Source organism: Bos javanicus, chromosome 28 (genome assembly GCF_032452875.1).
Source record: "Bos javanicus breed banteng chromosome 28, ARS-OSU_banteng_1.0, whole genome shotgun sequence".
In the NCBI taxonomy this organism is placed as follows: domain Eukaryota; kingdom Metazoa; phylum Chordata; class Mammalia; order Artiodactyla; family Bovidae; genus Bos; species Bos javanicus.
In genome coordinates, this window is record NC_083895.1 from 15,029,798 (window position 1) to 15,049,783 (window position 19,986).

Below are 19,986 nucleotides of genomic sequence, written 5' to 3' on the forward strand. Positions count from 1 at the left end.
CTAATGACTCGTCTTCCTTAACCTCAGCGTGGCATGATTAGGGTGCTGTTACTCTGTGGCCCACTCACCTTTGTATTTGCCTCCATTCACTCTTCATTTCCTTCTTTTGAACTCTTAACTTTTTTCTAAGTCTAATCCTTTCACTTTTATATCATCTCCTAAGCTTGTCTCTTACTTGCCACCTTTCTTTCCTTCCATTTTCCTAAGTTCTTTCTCTCCCTGCAAATGATGCTTAGGTCTCCCCTATCCTTCAGAGACCCCCACCCAACTGTGCAGTACCCAGTAACTACCATTAGGTTTCTGTCCTTTCACAACTAAACCTCACAGAACAGTAGTTCTCTAACCAAGCAACTCATGTAGTACCTGGCACATAGTAGGTGCTCAGAGGTTTGAACGAATGAATTAGTCATTCCTTAATACTCCATTATTAATTCTGTAGCTTCTCTTCCTTTTCATCTCTAAGTTATGGGCCCAGAGTTAGGACCTAACTGCCAATTTCAGCCTTTTCTCTGTCATCTTCTTTGACTGCTTTCTTACACTTGATACCTAACCAGTATTTTCTTCTTGAAACTCTCCTCTGATGTTTGTAAAATGTATATATTTTGTAAATGTAGATTTGTTATAATGTAATATACTAGGTTGATTGTCTTTTCTGACCACATCAACTCTGTATCCTTTACTTGCTTCTTTACCTTTCTGCTAGTTGTGGCCACTCCCTAAGAGTCCAGCTTTGGCCGGCCTTTCTTCTCGAGTCGTTCAACTAACATTCATTGAATCCCACCGACTATGTTCCAGGTACACTGCTTGGGAGTCTGACTGGGGTGGTTGGGATAGGACTGGGCACAGAGGAGGGAGTGCGCTCCCGGTCCCAAAGGGACTCACAGCATTGGGATACGAAAAACACTGTCTTCTCCTTCCCCTTCGCTAGCTCCTCCTCCTGATGGCCCTCTTTCAGTTCACACTAAGCTCATTCTCATAATCCCCGGGCTTGATGTCTGAGAACAGCATCTTTCACTCATTCTTTCCCTGTAATTAGTCAGTTTCTGCGCACTGCCCAGGACCTCTGCTCTGCCCTTTCCTTGCTGCTGCCACCACCTTAACCCAGGTTCCTTTCCTTCCTTACCATTTGCAGATCACCTACTAAGTGCCAGTGACTGATGTTAGTATCACAGAAGTTGCATTAATCAAGACTCCTCTGTGGCAAATGATGGAAACTTATTAACTTATTTTGAATTTACTTGAGGAAAATGAGAGCGTTATTGAAGAATCTTGTATAACTCCCCAGATTAAAGGGATTATTAAAACCAAATTTAATGAAGAATACCAAAACAGCTTTGGTGTCTCAGTGACTGGGGTCAGAGATTTGAATACCATCAGAATTCTCTTGTCTTCTTGTCTGTTTTTCTCTGCATGTTGACTTCATTCTCCTGTTGCAGATTGGCTCCTTCCACATGTGAGGTATATGGCTGTTGGCGGCTCTGGGCTCACATCTTCTCAGCTTTGCTGTCAGAGAGGAAAGAGCTTTCTCCCAGGTCCAGTTGAGAAAATCCCAGGGAAGGACTTTTGCCCAGTCTTGAGCCAGTTACTATGGCCAGGTGGGGTGGGGATATTTTGATTAGCCCAGCTTGAGTCTGGCTCCCTGCCCCTAGGAAGTCACTGTGGTTGGTATATTCTATGATTAGTTCCTCCACTTGATCTGGAAGTGAGAGATGGTGATTGACAGTTTCCTCAAAAGAAGAGAGAGATTTGCAGCATGTCGGGTGGAAGGGCAGGGGCACTCAGAGTCCACTCCATGCCTTGTTTGAGCCTTGGCATCCATCTCTCCAGTCCCCATTCTATCGTGTTATAAGAGTAATCTTTTTAAAATGTTCTTTTTTGATCCAGCTATCCCCTAGTGCAGTAGTTCTCCAACATCAGTCACTTGTCGAGAGTGACTTGTCGCGAGAGAGTCGCAGGTGCTTGGCTCTTCCCCTGATATCCGATTCAGGGGTCTGGGGTGGGGCCTGAGAATTTGTGTTTCTAACACGTTCCCAGGCAGATCTGATGCAGTGGGTGCAGTCCCTTGGCTGTGGAAACCACTGCCCTTGTGGAAAAACCCTGACTCCTCCTTGACGTCAGAACACTAACCAAATTCTTTAACCTCTCCTCCTCAATCTGACCCTTTTCTGGTCTTTTCTCATTGTTGCCATTTTTATCCCTGTGTTCCAGTCTGATTTGTCTGATTACTGTTCTTTAAAAAGCTTTGTACTTTCTTACCTCCTTGCCTTTGAGAATAATTAATTGGAATGACCTTTACATTCCCCACTGAATTCAGTATTTTAACCAAGGCATAACTTAAATTCTGCTTCTAACATCTTTTCTAACTACTACAGACACAAGCAGTCTTTTTTTCTTGAACTGCACTTCATTCATTCAATCATAAAATACTTACTGAACTCATACCCTGTGAGAAGCACTGTGTCCATAGTAATGAACAAAACAAAATCCCTGCTCTCATGGAGCTTACATTCTAGTGGGAGACACTGGAACAGACATGTCCGGTGATACTGAGGGAAACAACGCTGGACAGAGGGATGAAGATTGAAGCAAAGGGAGGTCAGGGCTACTTCACGTGTGGTGTGAAGGGGATCCCTCTCATGAGGGCACATTAGAGCAAAGATCTAAGAAACTCGAGAAAAGAATATTCTTTGTATGTATCATTCATGTGGATTGCATTATTTATCACCAGACACTATGATTGTTTTCCCATGTGTATATTTCTTAACCTCCCCAATAGGTTTTTAAGATCATGAAAGGTAGTGGCCTCTCAACACATACTAACCTCACGTCACTAGCATGTTGCCTCAGATGTGGGCATTTAGTTGTATCCCTGATGATAGAGACATTTAAAGCTGATGATTTCCCTATATCAATATAGACCCAACATAATAAATACCTGAAGTGTAAAGTATTTTTTGTAACTTGTGTTAACAGAGGCAGCTTCAAGTGGGACTTACCATTTGTTGTATGTGTTTTCCTCATAGTGAGTCTAATTTTCACAATTACACCTTGGTCTCACTGAATGAAGAATTTAATCGTGGACGAGGACTAAATGTGGGTGCCCGAGCCTGGGACAAGGGAGAAGTCTTGATGTTTTTCTGTGATGTCGATATATATTTCTCAGCCGAATTCCTTAACAGCTGCCGATTAAATGCTGAACCAGGTGCGTAAAATGTTGGCAGGTGAATTGAGTGTAAAATTTTAGAACATTCAAGTGTCAGCACATTGCATATTTTGAATCAAGTTAAGTTTTTTAAAGTTATATTTGGCATGACTTAATTGGAATATTAAGTAGGAAAGTAAAAATTTGCCCCTCTGAAGTTCATACCCCTTATTATTTTATGGCCAGATTCCAGCGTATACATTTGAATCCAAATAAACAAATGCAAAGAAATAAAAAATCTTGAAATTGATTAAGGAGGAAGTAGAACTCATCAGAAAAAGCCAAGCAGTGTGATGTGTGTGAGTCAGAAGCGCTCTTCCTCAGGCAGGTGGTGCCAACATGCGTGTAGGCGTGCACTCACGGAGAGGTCTAAGTACAGATAAATGGTGCTTGGGCAACTACTGTGCATTTGGGGATGACTACTATACTTTGTTTTATTTGTACATATTTCAAAAATGATAAGAGCAAATGACTTTTATATATCAGATATTACTGTAATGTGATAAGGAGGTTTTTCTATATTAAAATTTTTCATAGTGTATGTTTTTTATAGAACTACTCAGATCGTGCAGGTTATCTTCTTGTGAATCATTTTGGTTAGGGATGGTTGTCAGGAACTCTTTGAGACTCAGGGGGATAAATGAGGGTTAGATTTACTTTTTTTGTAGCAGATAGCATGAAGGCCAGAATGCGGTAGTTGAAGATGTATTTTCTTAATGTAAAATAAATATTTTATCTGAAGTATTTTATATTCATTTTAAATTGTTTCTTTAACGTAAAAGAACAATTTGTCTTGGGGAAATTGAGCTCCCCTTCCCTACGTGGGTTTTAATCAAGATGAATGAAGTCTGCTGGGGATCTTGTATTAAAAAGACTGTCACATTATTTACAGGGTCCTTTGCAGTTTCTGAGCACTTTATATTACCATGTCTGATTGAAGCCAATCTCAGCAAGGTGTTCTCTGTTGAGGGGAGGGAGGTGGGCTAGCTAGTTAGCCTTAGTGGTCTCTTCAGTGCTAACTATTTGAAAGCTAATAACAAGGCCTTTTGAGGGGCCATCGGGTACTTAAAACTAGTCTTCCCAGGTTTTCCAAATCTTGTTCAGATCTGTCTGCAGTTCTATAGTTTACTTATTCTCTGTATATCCATTGTACAATATCCTCTGGATTCACTGTTTCACAATTCATTTTGAAGGATGGATTTAATAGACGTTTCGGAGTTTCTTGGTGATTGGTTAACCTATATCTGTTACTGCTAATACAATGAAATAATGATTAATAAATGACTCACCTCATGAACAGTAAGAGAATACTTTTGAGCATCTCCTCAGAGTTAAAGGGAATAAATATATCAAAAGGGAATAAAGCATCTTTTAGTCTTTTTTTCTCTGTTCTTTTGCAGGGTTATAGTTTCATAGCCTGAACTACTGATACATTGTAAAATCATTATCATGATCATCAACACAAGGTTTTAGTAACCTGAATGTTGATAGAATGCAATATTAATAAAATAAAATCATCATATGTAATAAAAACTTTAACAAAATTGCAGTAGATATTGCAGTAAAGATCAGTGCTTTATTTTATTCTTTTTGTGGTGTAAATGTATATTTTCATTTATAGGTAAGAAGGTGTTTTACCCTGTGGTGTTCAGTCTTTACAACCCTGCCATCGTTTATGCCAACCTGGATGTGCCCCCACCTGTGGAACAGCAGCTGGTAAGACTCTTACTGTCAGTTATGAAAAAGCCTCAAAGATCTTTGATGGTTCCTTAATGTTTGTTTCACTAGTAGAAAAAGTTTCAGTTGAAAACTATAGTTACTATAAATACATTTTCATAGTGTACCCTCCTCCATAACATGCTTTCGTATTTATTATTTCAGAGTTGTGTCATTCTGGCAGAGATGTTGGGGATGGGAGAGAAAAGTTTAGGCTACAGAGAAAAATTCATGTTCTAGATTGTGAAAATTTTCTGGTCATTTCTACCAAATTACTTTTAGTGATACTAAAAATTTAATTTTAAAACCTTACTGGAAATTAAAACTACTAAATAAGAAGGAATAGTATACTATGAGAAATTACTTAGAAAGTTTTAGAATAGGAATTCCATATATCAGAATTTAACAGTTATTGACAAAGTTACACAAGTGTTGAAAAAAAAAGGTTAAACTTCTATGGAATAATTCAGATTTACAGAAAAGTTGGAAAAACAGTACAGAAAGTTCTTGTACTTCACCCAGTTTCCCCTCATGTTAGCATTTTGCATAACCATGGTTCATTTGTCAAAATTAAGAAATTAACATTGGTAAGTTACTTCTAATTCCACTGTAGATTTTGTTAGGATTTCACCAGGTTTTCTACTACAGTCCTCTTTCTGTTCCAGGATCCGGTCCATAGTGCATTGCGTTTAGCCTAATTTTTTATTGTTATTTATAACATTAAGAACAAAAAGGAAACAAATAAACTAAGAAGATAATTTAGCATGTTTAAAAAATGAAAAATAACTCCAGAAAAGAAGTAAAGATAAAAGCAGAAATTAATGAACCAAAAATAATAGGTTGCCACACATAGGAGCTTATTCTTTTTGTGCAGGAAAAAAATAATCATAAAGTTAGGTGAATTCAGGGTATAAAAGAAAACACAACATAGGAAATTAGAATAAGAAAACGTTACAAGAAATCAACCTCATATAGTAAGTTTTTAAAAATTCTAAATAGGAATTCCCTGGTGGTACGGTGGATGAGAATCTGCCTGCAGAGTCAGAGAACACGGTTCGATCCCTGGTCCGGGAAGATTCTTCATGCCTCAGAGCAGCTAAGGCACACACCACAGTTATGGAGCCTGTGTACTGCAGCTGCTGGAATCTGTGCTCGTCAGCAAGAGAAGCCAGTGCAGTGCAACGGACAGTAGCCCTCACTGACCGCAGTAGAGAAAGGCCACACACAGCAATGAAGATGCAGCACAACCAAAAAAAAAAAAAAACTAAAAGGAAAAATTTGAAAGTTTATAAAATACTAACATGAACTAAATTCATGTTAGTATTTTATAAAAGCTCATCTTAGTATTCTATAAATAAAAGAGGTGGAAGCTCTTAAGAGATTAAGAGCAACTAAAAATATAAGAACAGTTATCAAATAGTTAACCTTCACATATATATATATATATATATATATATTTTACTGTTGAGTTTTTCAAAACTTTCAAAGAACAGATAATATTAGTACCATATCATCTGCCTACCAGGTTCCTCTGTCCATGGGGATTCTCCAGGCAAAATTACTGGAGCAGGTTGCCATTTCCTCCTCCAGGGGATCTTCCTGACCTGGGGATCATATCCAGGTCTCCTGCATTGCAGGCAGATTCTTTACTGTCTGAGCCACCAGGAAAGCCCATCTTCATGCCAAGCCCTGGTAAAACATGTATACATAGCATACATATACACAGATGTCTACTTTATCTGTAGGCCAGTATTAGGAATATGGATACAAATGGGGTCAAAATGACAAACTGGGCACCACATCTGCCTTATCTGACATTCTAAATCCTTTGTAGAAGTAAATTATTAAAAATGAAAAGCCATATTAGTATTGGAGAATGAGAGAAGTGCCATTGGGAGATCTAAATTTTGAGAAATTTCTGTAAGATGACAGTAGTTGTCATAGGATTGGTTACCGGAGGAGAGAGCAGTCTGGAACATATTTAGGAAAACAGTGACAATGAGGCTGCCTTGCATCCTCCGAGCTCATAGAAGACAGGAGTGGTGGAGTCTGTGTGCTTCTCTGGGAGGTGTGCTGAGCAGCAGGCATCACAGGCATCTCAGGCTGAGGCAGTATGTTTGGTCCCTGGAGCTAGAGAGGCAGGATAGAGCCCTAGGATTACTGATTATAGGGTGGATGGGGAGCCGCAAACTCCAAAGGTGAACTGCTACTGGCACATTCTGTCCAAGACCACGTTTAGCCCCTTCTTCACTGTTATTGGAGATAGACCTTTGTAATGATAGCTAACAACCATGGTTTTTGAACAATGATTTTTGAAACAAAAATGATAAGCAGCTAACCACAGCTAGCCAAACAGTTGAGGGAAACTAACACTGTGAAAGAAGACCAAATTTTAATAAATAGAAAAATTGATACATGAGATTATAAATAGAAATAGAAAACAACTTTAACTTAAATATATCTTTAAAGAAATTAAAGAAAATGTTAATTTCATAAAATTATTAGGATTTGTTACTAAAAATAGAACTTGGAAATTGCAAAAATATAGAACTCAATAAATGGGCTGAATAGCAGAATGATCACAGTTGAAATAGATTTGTAAACTAGCAGACAGGCCAACTGGGACCAAGAGGCAATGTGAGAGAAAAATCAAGATATGGGAAATCAATTCAGAAGCTCTAAGACTGTTAAATAATTGGAGTTCTGAAAGGGAGAGAAAAGAGAGAACAGAGCGAGGAGGAAATAGAAGAAAACATCAAAGAACTAGGGAAAGAAATCTTCTGGCATTTGAGAACAGAAGGGACAATCCTAATAGTTTCCAGAGATGCTCAAAGTAGCAGAATCTAGCTTATCTACAAAGGAATAATAATCAGGTTGGCACTTGCAGCCTTTGTGATAATATTGATACTAGAAAATACTAAAGCAGTCCCTTGAACATTCTAAAGAAAAATAACTTCAATTATAGAATCCATATTTGACCTATTTGAAAGCAAAATAGACATTTTTGAACACTGAAAAACTCAGTTTAACTATTTTTCAGAGGCCTTTTCTAATTTAGCAGAATGAAAAATGAGCATATTGAAAGAGGAAGACCTAAGAGTGGTCAACAACAAGAACCCAGTAAAACTTCTTTAATTAGTTTCTTTAAATAGTTGATGAAACACATAATAAAAAAAGTTAAATAGCAATTTAGGATAAAAAAGTCAAAAGCTATATACATGGTATAATATGCGTATTACCCAACTCTGTCCCAAGATACCCAGAAGCAGTGACATCCTTAGAGTAATAAGCATGCCCAGCTCCCAGATCTCAGTGCTGAGATGGGTAATAGAGGAGCCCAGAACATCTTGTAGCTCTAGGAAAAAAAAGATGATGGTATATGTCAGAGGGATGTAAGACCCTGAAAGAGCTCCCAGTGGCAAAGCTGGAACAATTTGAGCAACAAACTAGTACTGGATTATAACACCAGCATAAAATAAATATCATGAGTCCATACTGATATGAATAACTTTGTGAGTGAATAAGGAGATAAATAATAATAATAAATGACATTGACAGGTTGATTAAATTAGATGGGGGTGGGGAGGGACAGATCTTCCCACAGAATTTTAAAGAACTCTTGTAGGTACTCCCTTTTCCACAAGGTGGAGCTAGGTGACTCACTTCCAAAGAAGTAAGGAAAAAGAAAACTTTTTCTTCTTAACTTTTCAACAGAGAAACCTGGCAGGCACCACCTTAAACTAAGTAATGCAGGTTAACATCACTAGTGCTGTACCCCCCACATAAGGTGTAATGAGAAGGGCATGTCACCCCTGTGGTCTTTCTTCCAAAACCTGTAACCCCAGCCTAATCATGAGAAAAACTTCAGATAAACCCAAATGGAGGGACATCCTATTAAATACCTGACCATTACTCCTCAAAACTGCCAAGATCATCAAAAAGAAGACTGAGAGGCACTCCCAGTTTCTCAGGAGACTAAAATGTACTGTAGTGTCCTGGACAGATCCCCTAGAACAGAAAAAAGAACATTAAAGGAAACACTGGTAGAATTAAATAAAGGAAAAAACTGATGGAATCCAAATAAAGTCTGGAGTGAGTTAGTAGTAATGTATCAGTGTTGTTTCTTAGTTTTGACAAATGTACCACAGCAGTGTGAGATCATAACATTTAAAGGAAGCTAAAGCTACATGAGAAATATATGGGAACTCTTTATTATGTTGTAACTTTTCTGTAAACCTGAAATTGTTTCAAAATTTAAAAATCTAAAAATTTTACTTGAAAAACCGAAAGAAATGCAAAATGGACTCAACGTATAAGAATGAAGAGCTAATATTCTTGTCTAGTTTGAGAGAATGTGGACAAAGAATGTTTTGAAGTAGATTCATTCTAGATGTTGTATAGAAAAATAAGTTTAAGTGCTTCCACTTCAAATTCTAGTTTCACCACTTTGTAACCATTGCAAATTATTTAACCTGTTTAAGCTTCATTCTCCTTAAAAAGCATAAGACAAAAGTTTGCTCTCTATAATGTTTAAAGATACATTAGAAAGTAAATAGGAAATACACCAAACAGAAAAAAATAGGTAAAAGACATCTGACAATAATTCATAGTAAACAGTTTGAAATAGTCATTCTTCACAAGAATGAGTTAAAACAACAGGTGATAATTTTTTCTGCTGTTAAAGCACTTTTTAAAAAAACAGTCACATGAGTGAGGCTGGCAGGGTAGAGCTTCTTCCATCCCTGCAGTGGTGTGGGAATGCAGGTACACTTTCTGGTTTGAGAGTTGTCAGGTAGGATCATCCCTCTGATCCAGTAATTTGCACGGCAGGAGTCTCTCCTGAGGAAATAATCAGAGGTGTAGAGTAGCAGTATGCAGAACATGGACAACATTCAAAGCAAGTAGAACTCTAATAATAAAATTATAAGTTGAATTATAGAATATACTGTGGTGAATGTTATGTGTCAAGAGGAGATTGTTCATGAAATGGAAATAAATACAACTGCATAAATGTAGAAGTAAATGTAAGGTTAAAAAATGGCGGGTTTTATATATATATATATGTTAGATATTTGAATACTGTAATATCTAGTATTTTTATGTACGTTTTTCTTCATGCAGGGTACTGTTCTGTTTTTTATACATGTTAATTTATTTAATCCTGTAACAGCCTCTCAGGTAGGCACTGTTATTACCCGTATTTTATAAATGAAGAGAGAGCTAGGCATGAATGGGTGCCCCTCCCCCAGTGCACAGCTCACCAAGGTGGGGCCAGGAGCCTGGGCAATGTTGGCTCCATAGTCTCCACTGTTATATTAATTCATTAAATAGTGAGTGTCCATTCTATGCCAGCCATTATTCACCACTGGAACCCCGAGATCCATACAAATGTGGTTATTATTCATAAGAATCTTTAGTCTTGCAGGAAGAGACAGAAAATAAAATCAGTTAGCAAATAACCAGTAGATAATTAAAAGAGGCTGCGTGGTGAAGAATGATGAGATCATTTCTGTGCTGTTTGGTCAGAAAGGCCTCTCTGAGATGAGGCTGTTGGAGGGCCATCTGAATGACAGGAAGGAACCTGCCCCACAATGACTGGGGAAGGCAGTTCCAGACAGAAAGATAGCTAGTGGATTTCCTAAGGTGACTGGAGCACAGTGGGTGAGGGAGCACAGAGGCCAGGTCGTGGAGAGCCTGTTTATACCCCTGTGAGCGGTTTGAATTTATGCTAAGGGTGATAGACAGCCTTGGGAGCTTTGATTCTGTGGAGAATGAATTGTGTGTGGCTCCAGCTGCAAGCAGCCAGTTAGGCTTTTGCCGTAGATCGAGGAGGTGCTGTGGCTTGGGCAAGGGTGGTAATTGTGTAGAGAGGTTTAGGTATGATTTAGAAACAGCACTTGCTGTTGGATTAGAATGTGGGGATTGAGGGAGAGACAGGAGTGGCAAGAGGAGAGAACAGGACTTCGGTTTGAGCTTGGTAGGTGTGTATTGCTTATTAGTGGCCTAAGGGGATGTGTCAGGGTTGCCAAAGGATTCATGAACCTGTTTTTTATGAGGGGCTGAGAGCTGGAGATGTAGCTTATGTGTGGATAGCTGCATCCCCCACTTGCTTAGGAGAAGAATAAGAGTAAAAACAAACAATCAGAGATTATGGATAATATGAGTTTCCTTCTACTTTCCTCCATGAAAATGTGCAGATTTAAAAATCAAAGCCAATGACTCTTTCCCACAAGTCTGATATTTGAAGAATTTTCATAATATTTATTAAATCAGAATTGGCATAGGGTAGAAATGTCAGAGTAGATGTTTTAATACTTTACACCAGGATTATATGTATTATATATTTTTGAAGAGATAAGAATATTAGAGCCTAATCTTGGTTTTGCCACAGAAGTTATACCTCTATAAGTTTGTTTATTCGTTCAAATATTTATTGAAAGCCTGTGCTGTGCCCTGCATTGTTCCAGGTGCTAGAGATATAGAAGTGATTAAAATTAGCAAAAGGTCCTGCCCTCAGGAAGTTTTACATTCTACTAGAAGCAGGAGCGGAGAAGGCAATGGCAACCCACTCCAGTGTTCTTGCCTGGAGAATCCCAGGGACAGGGGAGCCTGGTGGGCTGCTGTCTATGGGGTCTCACAGAGTCGGACACGACTGAAGCGACTTAGCAGCAGAAGCAGGAGAAAAGAAGCCTTCCCCACCCCAAACCTCTCAAATGGAATAGGAAAGTTTGTGTTTCATTTATTAGCTTCTACTTCAGCCAGATCCTCAGTACTGCCTGGGTCATTCTGTTTTCCAGTTGGTTCTCTCATTCTGCACAGCAACTTTTTCAGACTGTCCCCTGAAACTTTCAACTCCCCTAACTCTTCTCAAAAGTTACTGCCTCTACAGACCTATATATTCTTATATTCCTGCTTTCTGTAAGAATTTCCACATGGTTGCCCTATAGATTACTCAAATTCATTATGTCCAGAACGTTGCTCCACGTCATTCCTCCCGGGATGACCTTTTCCTGGGGCTCCCACTCTTGGGGAGATGACCATCACGTACCCTTTGTCAGGACGGCAGTCTGTGGTCCAACCTCCTGCCTAGTTTTGTAGGGCCCAGGAGTTAAGAATGGTTGAAAAATATTTTCAAAAGGATAATATTTCATGACATAGGAAAATTTCATGAAATTCACATTTCAGTGGCCTTAAATAGAGTGTTTTGCAATACAGCTTATTTCTTTAACTATTGGGAATGACTGCTTTCACTCTACACTGGCAAAGTTGAGACAGATTCTGTGTTCTTCAGAGCCTAAAATATATACTATCTAGTTTTTATCAACGTTTCCTGAGACCTGCTCTACATTCGTGGGCACCGATACCTCTGACTCCAGTATTCAGACGCATCATTTTTCACCCACAGTGCTCTCTCCCACCTCAGGCCTTTGCACAAACTGTTGTCTTGCCTGAAACTGTCTCCCAGCATATCTTCTTTTACTTGATTAACTCTTGCTTCTCTCTCAGATCCCAGCTCTCACTTCATTTCTTGGAGGAAGCTGTCTCAGAATGTTGCAATTTGGGTGAGGGATCAGTCTCTCTGCTTTCTGTCACCCTCCTCACAGCCATATCCTCACTTTCCTCCATATCTGACTAGACTCCATGGTCAGTCATGAGCTACAGCCTCTTCTCTGATATACACTCACCTCCTTCATCCCTCACTCCTTCCAGTGTTTGCTCTTAGAACCCCAGCCTAGTTAAGGGCACCACTGTCAACCAGGCCGCTGAGCAGCAGAAGGTAGAGAGTGAGAAACACACTCCCGCTGCACAGCACAACTTTAAATACTTGACCACAGGCTTCTGGGTCTCAGGCTGCCTCTGGTCCCCCTGCGCTTCGTCCTCCAGTCCAGTCGCACTGTCCTTACGCCTCCAGCAACCCTCACCACTTCTCACTCCACGTACCCTGCTTCCTGTTTCACTTAGGAAGGAGCAGCAGTCAAGCATTCACTTCCTTACTCTCCTGTCTTGAGACCCATGGGCCTCACTGGCCCTGTCACATCCTCAGCCTCTCTCTCTCCAGTCCCAGTGGAGGAACTACCCACATCCCTTGCTAAGGCCAGCTCGTCCTTCTGTAGTGAACTAGACAGAGCTCATTCCTGATGTCTACACAAGGACATCCCTCCAGCTTTCTTCACTCTCTCATATCCTAACATTTTGCCTCTTTTGGATCATCGCAATTAGCCTACAAAAATACTGTAATACCACTTAGGTCTGAAAAATGTTTCTTGGGGCCACGTTCTTCTTGCCCTTGTTTTCTGAGCTCTTGCCATAGTCGTTTCTTTACTGTTGACCACTCCAGATGTGCTCCTACCTCAGAGCCGTGGTACGTGCTACTGGCATGATCTCCAGATATTTGCATAGTTCACTCCCTGATTTCACTAGGGTCTCTGCCCGAACTTACCTCCTCAGGCCTTTTGTGGCTGTTATATCTAAAATAGGCCTTCTGTTTTGCTGTGTGTTTGGCCTACGGCATCTTTCTTCCTAACATGTGTCACCATCTGAGACCTATATTTATTTATTTGCTATTTTCCCATCAAAATGGAGGCTCTGTGGTAGCAGAGACTCTGTCACCTCTGTTCATGGCTGGGTCCCCACTGAATTGTGAATTTTAAAAGGCAGTCTATCAAGCTTCAACCTTTACTTGATTCTACATGCCCAATATAATCAAAGCCCTGATTTTTTTCTTTCTCTGCTTGGACTTCAGTGGTGACTATTCCATTTTAAAGCTGGCTTCCCTCATGGTGGGAAAAAACTGCAGCAGTTCCAGACTTCATATTTACACGCTATGCCAGAGGCTGACAAACTTACTCTGTTAAGAGCCACATAGGGAATCTTTTAGGTTTTGCAGGCCGTAAATCCCTGGTGCAACTATTCAGCTCTGTCATTGTACCATGAAAACACCCACAGACAATTCAGAAACAAATGAGTGTGCCTGTGTTACAGTAAAATGATGTACAAAGCCAGGAGCTGGCCGGATGTAGCCTGGAAGCTATAGTTGGCTTACTCTTGCCCTGCACTATCCAAGGGGAGCAAGCGTCTTTTTCTAGTATCTCTCTCAGAAGAATGAGGGGGCTCTCTGTTTTCCAAAGTTCCCAACAAGCGTCCTGTTTTAGCATGTTGGCCTGAACATTATCTAGGAATTCCCTGTAGCTCAAATGGTAAAGAATCTGCCTGTGATGCAGGAGACCAGAGTTCGATCCCTGGGTCGGGAAGATCCTCTGGAGAAGGGAATGGCAATCCACTCCAGTATTCTTGCCTGGAGAATTCCATGGACAGAGAAGCCTGACAGGCTACATTTGTGGGGTTGATTATCTAATGCCTGTTAGTGAAGTAGTTCGTGAGTGAGTGGGATGAGACTGTCTCATTGGTGGAGAGTGCTTGCAGTCCAGTCTGATGCTGCTAGTGGAAGGAGCGTCCCTGAAGCTCATGGGCTGCATGGGGCCAGGTAATTACCTGAGCAAAACTGTACACAATTAGGAATGGGGGTAGGGGGAATGGATGCTGGCCATGCATCAAATAAGGTCTGCTGTGTGGAAGTGATTGGTGTATTACAGTATGTGCTTACACCACTGGTATCCTCCTAAAATAGAATGTAAGCCCCCTGAGATCAAGCATCACACTCTTTGATTATTAGTAACCTCAGCTCAAACCTTGTACAAGACTTGAATCAGATTAAGTTGAAGGTGGTTAAGAATCCTATGCTTATGGGGATTACTATACTTTTGTTGGTTTTTATAAGTATTTAATAATATAAAGCCATGTGATCCCATTATCAATCACATAAATGATTCTTTTTTTACAGAAAAAATTATTTGGAAAATATTTTAATTTGTTTCATTGTTGATTGAAACTACTTCTGGTTTTTGAGGGGTTAAATTGAGTTTTGATTTTTAAACTTAAGGTTCACAAAAAGGATTCTGGCTTTTGGCGAGATTTTGGATTTGGAATGACTTGTCAGTACCAATCAGATTTCCTGACCATTGGTAAGTATACCTTACTTTTAAGAATAGGACTTTAGGTGTTTACTATGATATCTTAAGATGTTTTTCTAAAAGGTCTGAGATTTGAATGTTTTCCTAATAAATTTTGAATATCTGAGATTAGCTGAAGAGTCAGGAAATACAAAAGATAAAATAAGTTTATTATTAGAGTCTTTGACTAGAAAAATGAGGTCATAAAGGTAAAATACCCGTGTTTGCAGTTGTTTCTAGTACTGTAACAAAAGATCTGCACCTAACTTTGGTGTTGCAGTCACAGATTGTTACAGCTAGAAGTAATGTTGGATTATCTAGCTCAAGGGCTTTCATATTTTTTTATTTAGAGAGGAAACCACCTTTATTTGTCTTTTGAACATAATGCAGAATTTCAGTATCTAAAACAAAAGTGGGGGGGCGGGAAATCTCTGTCTCTAGCTGTGGTTGTAGTTGGAGTAAGGGACTTAGAATCACTGCCTTAGTCATCCACTCCCCTAAACCAAGTTGACCATGAAGAATCTGATCTAAGCTACCTGCCGAATCCCACCATGTCTTACCCAGCAAAAATAAAGCATCAGAGCATAGTTTAAGGAAGCAAGCTGAAACCTGATTTATTTGTTCCATGTTTCCTGATTCACTCAGGGGCTCCCTTTCCACTGCATATTGTTGTTCAGTTGCCAAGTCACATCTAACTCTGCATCCCTGTGGACTACAGCATGCCAGGCTTCCCTCTCCCTCACCATCTCCCGGAGTTTGCCCAAGTTCATGTCCATTACATTGGTGATGCCATCCAGCCAGCTCATCCTCTGGCACCCTCTTCTCCTCCTGCTTTCAATCTTTCCCAGCATCAGGGTCTTTTCCAGTGAGTTGGCTGTTCACATCAGGTGGCCAAAGTATTGGAGCTTCAGCTTCAGCATCAGTACTTCCAGTGAGTGAGTATTCAGGGTTGATTTCCTTTAAGATTAACTAGTTTGATCTCCTTGCTGTCCAAGGAACTCTCAAGAGTCTTTTCCAGCACCACAGTTCGAGAGCATCAGTTCTTTGGTGCTCTGCCTTCTTTATGCTTCAGCTCTCACAACCATATGTGACTACTGGAAAGGCTATATGGACCTTTGTCGGCAAAATGATGTCTTTTCTTTTTAACATATGTCTAGGTTTGTCATAGTTTTCCTGCCAAGAAGTGATTGTCTTCTAATTTCATGGCTGCAGTAACCATCTTTAGAGCCCAAGAAGAAATCTGTCACCGCTTCCACATTTTCCCCTTCTGTTTGCCATGAAGTGATGGGGTCGGATGCTGTGATCTTATATTTTTAATATTTAGTTTTAAACTGGCTTTTTCACTGTCCTACTTAACCCTCATCAAGAGGTACTTTAGTTCTGCTTTGATTTCTGCCATTAGAGTGGTATCATCTGTATATCTGAGGTTGTTGATACTTCTTCCGGCAATCTTGGTTCCAGCTTGTAACTCATCCAGCCCAGCATTTCTCATGATGTGTTCTGTGTATAAGTTAAGTAAACAGGGTGACAATAAACAGCCTTGTCATACTCCTTTTGCAGTCTTGCACCAATCAGTTGTTCCATACAGAATTCTACTTGTTGCTTCTTGACTGGCATACAGGTTTCTCAGGAGACAGGTAAGATGATCTGGTATTCCTCTCTCTTTAAAAAGTTTTCCACAGTTCGTTATAATCCACACAGTCAAAGGCTTTAGCATCGTCAATGAAACAGAGGTATATGTTTTTCTGGAATTCCCTTGCTTTCTCTTATGATCCAGCAAATGTTGGCAAGTTGATCTGTTTCCTCTGCCTTTTCTAAACCCAGCTTGGATGTCTGGAAGTTCTTGTTCACATAATGCTGAAGCCTAGCCTGAAGGATTTTGAGCATGACCTTACTAGCATAGGAGATGAGTGCAATTGTCCAGTGGTCTGAACAATATTTAGTACTGCCCTTCTTGGGAATTAGGATGAGGATTGACCTTTTACAGTCCTGTGGCCACTGCTGGGTTTTCCAAATTTGCTGACATATTGAGTGCAGCACTTTGATAGCATCATTTAGGATTTTAAATAGCTCTGCTGAAATTCCATTACCTCCACTAGCTTTATTGACAGCAGTGCTTCCTAAGGCCCACTTGACTTCACACTCCAGAATGTCTGGCTCTGGGTGTGTGGCCACACCATCATGGTTATTGTTGTCATCAATATCTTTTTTATACAATTATTCTGTGTATTCTTTCTCTTTTTGATCTCTTCTACTTCTATTAGGTCTTTACTGTTTCTGTCCTTTATTGTACCCATCTTTGGATGAATGTTCCTTTGATATTTTCAGTTTTCTTGACAAGATCTCTAGTCTTTCCCCTTCTGTTGTTTTCCTCTATTTCTTTGCACTGTTCATTGAAGAAAGCCTTCTTGTCTCCTTGCTTTTCTCTGGAACTCTACGTTTAGTTGGGTGTACCTTTCCCTTTCTTCCTTGCTTTTCACTTCTCTTCTTTCTTCAGCTAGTTGTAAAGCCTCCTCAGACAACCACTTGGCCTTCTTGCTTTTCTTTTTCTTTGGGATGGTTTTGTTCACTGCCTCCTGTGCAATATTACGGAGGCAATGTGCAATATCCGTAGTTCTTCGGGCACTCTGTTTACTAGATCTAATCCTTTGAATCTGTTCATCACCTCCACTATATATGCATAGGGGATTTGATTTAAGTTTTACCTGGTTGGCCTGGTGGTTTTCCCTGCTTTCTTAAGTTTAAGCCTGAATTTTGCTCTGAGAAGCTGATGTATTTTTAATAGAATACATAAATATATGTCCATTTTACCTTCATTTTTATAGTCAGCCATTTGCTCTGGAAATTCCTCCACCTTGTCTTTTTATCTCTGTAACAAATGATGGAAAATCAGCAAATAGTAATAAAAAGACTATTAAGTGAAACTAATAAATTTTTCCCCTGATTTCTTGCTTAATAAAATAGTAAGGATCCATCATCGCCTCTGACCTGTGTTATTTCTCACCGCTCCTTTCTCTCCCTTCATATTCCTATCAGATGCATATTGGTGCAGTTAATGGTGTTCCACATTTCTCTGAGACATGTTCATTTTTCTTCATCCGTTTCCTCTTGTCTTCGTGTAACATAATCTCAATTGATCTGTCTTCAGGTTCTCTGATTCTTTTTGTTCAGATCTACTTGTTGAGCTGCTCTAGTGACTTTGTCGTTTGAGTTATGGTGCTTTTTAACTCCAGAATTTCTCTTTTTAAAAATATATAATTTCTATCTCTTTATAATGTTCTCTACTTGATGAGACATTGTCACCTTTCTGTTCTTTAAGCATGATTTCTCTTAATTCTTTGAACATATTTATAATGGTTGTTTCGAAATCTTTGCTAAAACTGACATCTGGTCCCTCTCATAGGCAGTTTCTGTTGTCTGCTTCTCTTTTGATATATAGGTCACAGTTTTGTTTCTTTCAATACCTTTCTTTTTGAAAATGAGACATTTTAAGTTATATATTGTGTTGATTCTAGATATTAATTTCCCCTGCCTCCAGGGCTTACATTTTGTTTTACCTTTACTTGTTTATTAACTGACTCTGCTTTACTGTTTTAGTGAGCTGTGGCTCCGCATCCTCCATCTCATGTCACTTCTCATGTCACTCATCAGGGCATGTGTACAGTCATCCTGGGATGACCTTGGATTGAGTGAATATCTTTTTCACTGTCTCCTCCCTGCCTCTGTTGGTGTCACGCCCGACTATTAGGCTGCATTAATTTGCTCACAGGACAGTGCTCTGGGACATAGATTGCTCCAGTCTTAACAGATTAAACTAAACCCTTTTGAAAGTGTTAGTCGCTCAGCTCAGTGTCTGACTGTCTGCAACCCCATGGACTGTAGCTCACCAGTCTCCTCTGTCCATGGAATTCTCCAGGCAAGAATACTGGAGGGGGTTGCCATTCTGTCCTCCAGGGGATCTTCCTGACCCAGGGATTGAACCCAGGTCTTCTTCATTGCAGGCACATTCTTTACCATTTGAGCCACAGAGAAGCTCTTAAACCCTTTTGTAGGGTAGTTTTGGAGGCAAGTTTTTGAGGTTTGTTTGGACCCCAGGATGGCTCTTAGCTGTTTCTCTTCCTTCCTCTCTGGTAAACTGGGTGGCCTACATTTTAGCTTGCTCTAATGGGCTACCAGCCACTTCTTAATTGTTCATCACCAAATCTCCAATATTTACAGGAGCCCCTTTAGGCCTTAATTTCTGTACACTTTCTTTCAGATAAAGTCAATTCCTTTGGGAAGAGCTCTGGAGTATTTGTCCTTATGGACTCCCTCTTCCCCTAAAAAGCTCTGAGTCTCTGCTTAAGACCTGGGGGTGGAGATGGTGGCACAGTTCTCTCAGAGGAACACCCCTGCCTTGTGATCAGAATATTAGGTGGGAGCCGAAGGGCCCGTCTCCCTTTTCAGTTCAGTTCACTCGCTCTGTCATGTCCAACTCTTTGCGACCCTGTGGACTGCAGCATGCCAGGCCTCCCTGTCCATCACCAACTCCCTCTGCCTCATGGAGAGCCTCTATCCTGTGAATGTGGGCTGGGGGAGGTAGGGAGCCCCAGCACTTGTTTGCAATTTCGCCTCTTTCATTTGGAGCTTATATTCCTTTCCCTCTTTCCTTCTGGCTGTCCCAATATACAAACGTTATACCTTGGGTAGTTGTCCCATAGTTCTTGGGTATTCTGTTCTGTTTTTTTCTTTTTTCCCCCACCTCCAGTCTTCTTTCTCTTTGCTTTTCAGTCTTGGAAGTTTCTATTCACATGTCCTCAAGTTTAGAGATCTTTCCTCAGTCAAGTCCAGTCTCCTAGTGAGCCCTGCAAAGGCATTCTTCATTTCGTTACTGTTTTTTATCTTTAACATTTCTTTTGATTCATTCTTAGACTCTTATCTCTGCTTCATTGCCCATCAGTTCTTGCATATTGTCTTTTTCCATTACAGCCCTTAGTGTATTAATCATAGTTGTTTTAAATTCACAGTCCTTTAGTTCCAACATCCCTGCCATATCTGAGTTTGGTTCTGATGCTCTTT

At 40.0% G+C, this 19,986-nt stretch overlaps 1 protein-coding gene across 6 annotated transcripts in view; it reads left to right on the forward strand.

The window, feature by feature from the left end:
* CSGALNACT2 (chondroitin sulfate N-acetylgalactosaminyltransferase 2) overlaps positions 1-19,986 on the forward strand; it is a 60,820-nt gene that overhangs the window by 35,793 nt on the left and 5,041 nt on the right. For 3 of the 6 annotated variants that reach the window (XM_061404984.1, XM_061404983.1, XM_061404982.1), the window contains 3 exons: positions 3,024-3,202; positions 4,824-4,918; positions 14,859-14,940. In XM_061404984.1, the coding sequence (XP_061260968.1) occupies positions 3,024-3,202; positions 4,824-4,918; positions 14,859-14,940 (356 nt within the window). Of the gene's footprint in view, positions 1-703; positions 796-819; positions 1,533-3,023; positions 3,203-4,823; positions 4,919-14,858; positions 14,941-19,986 lie in introns of those variants that run through there. The other 3 variants (XM_061404988.1, XM_061404986.1, XM_061404987.1) reach the window with 3 other exon arrangements.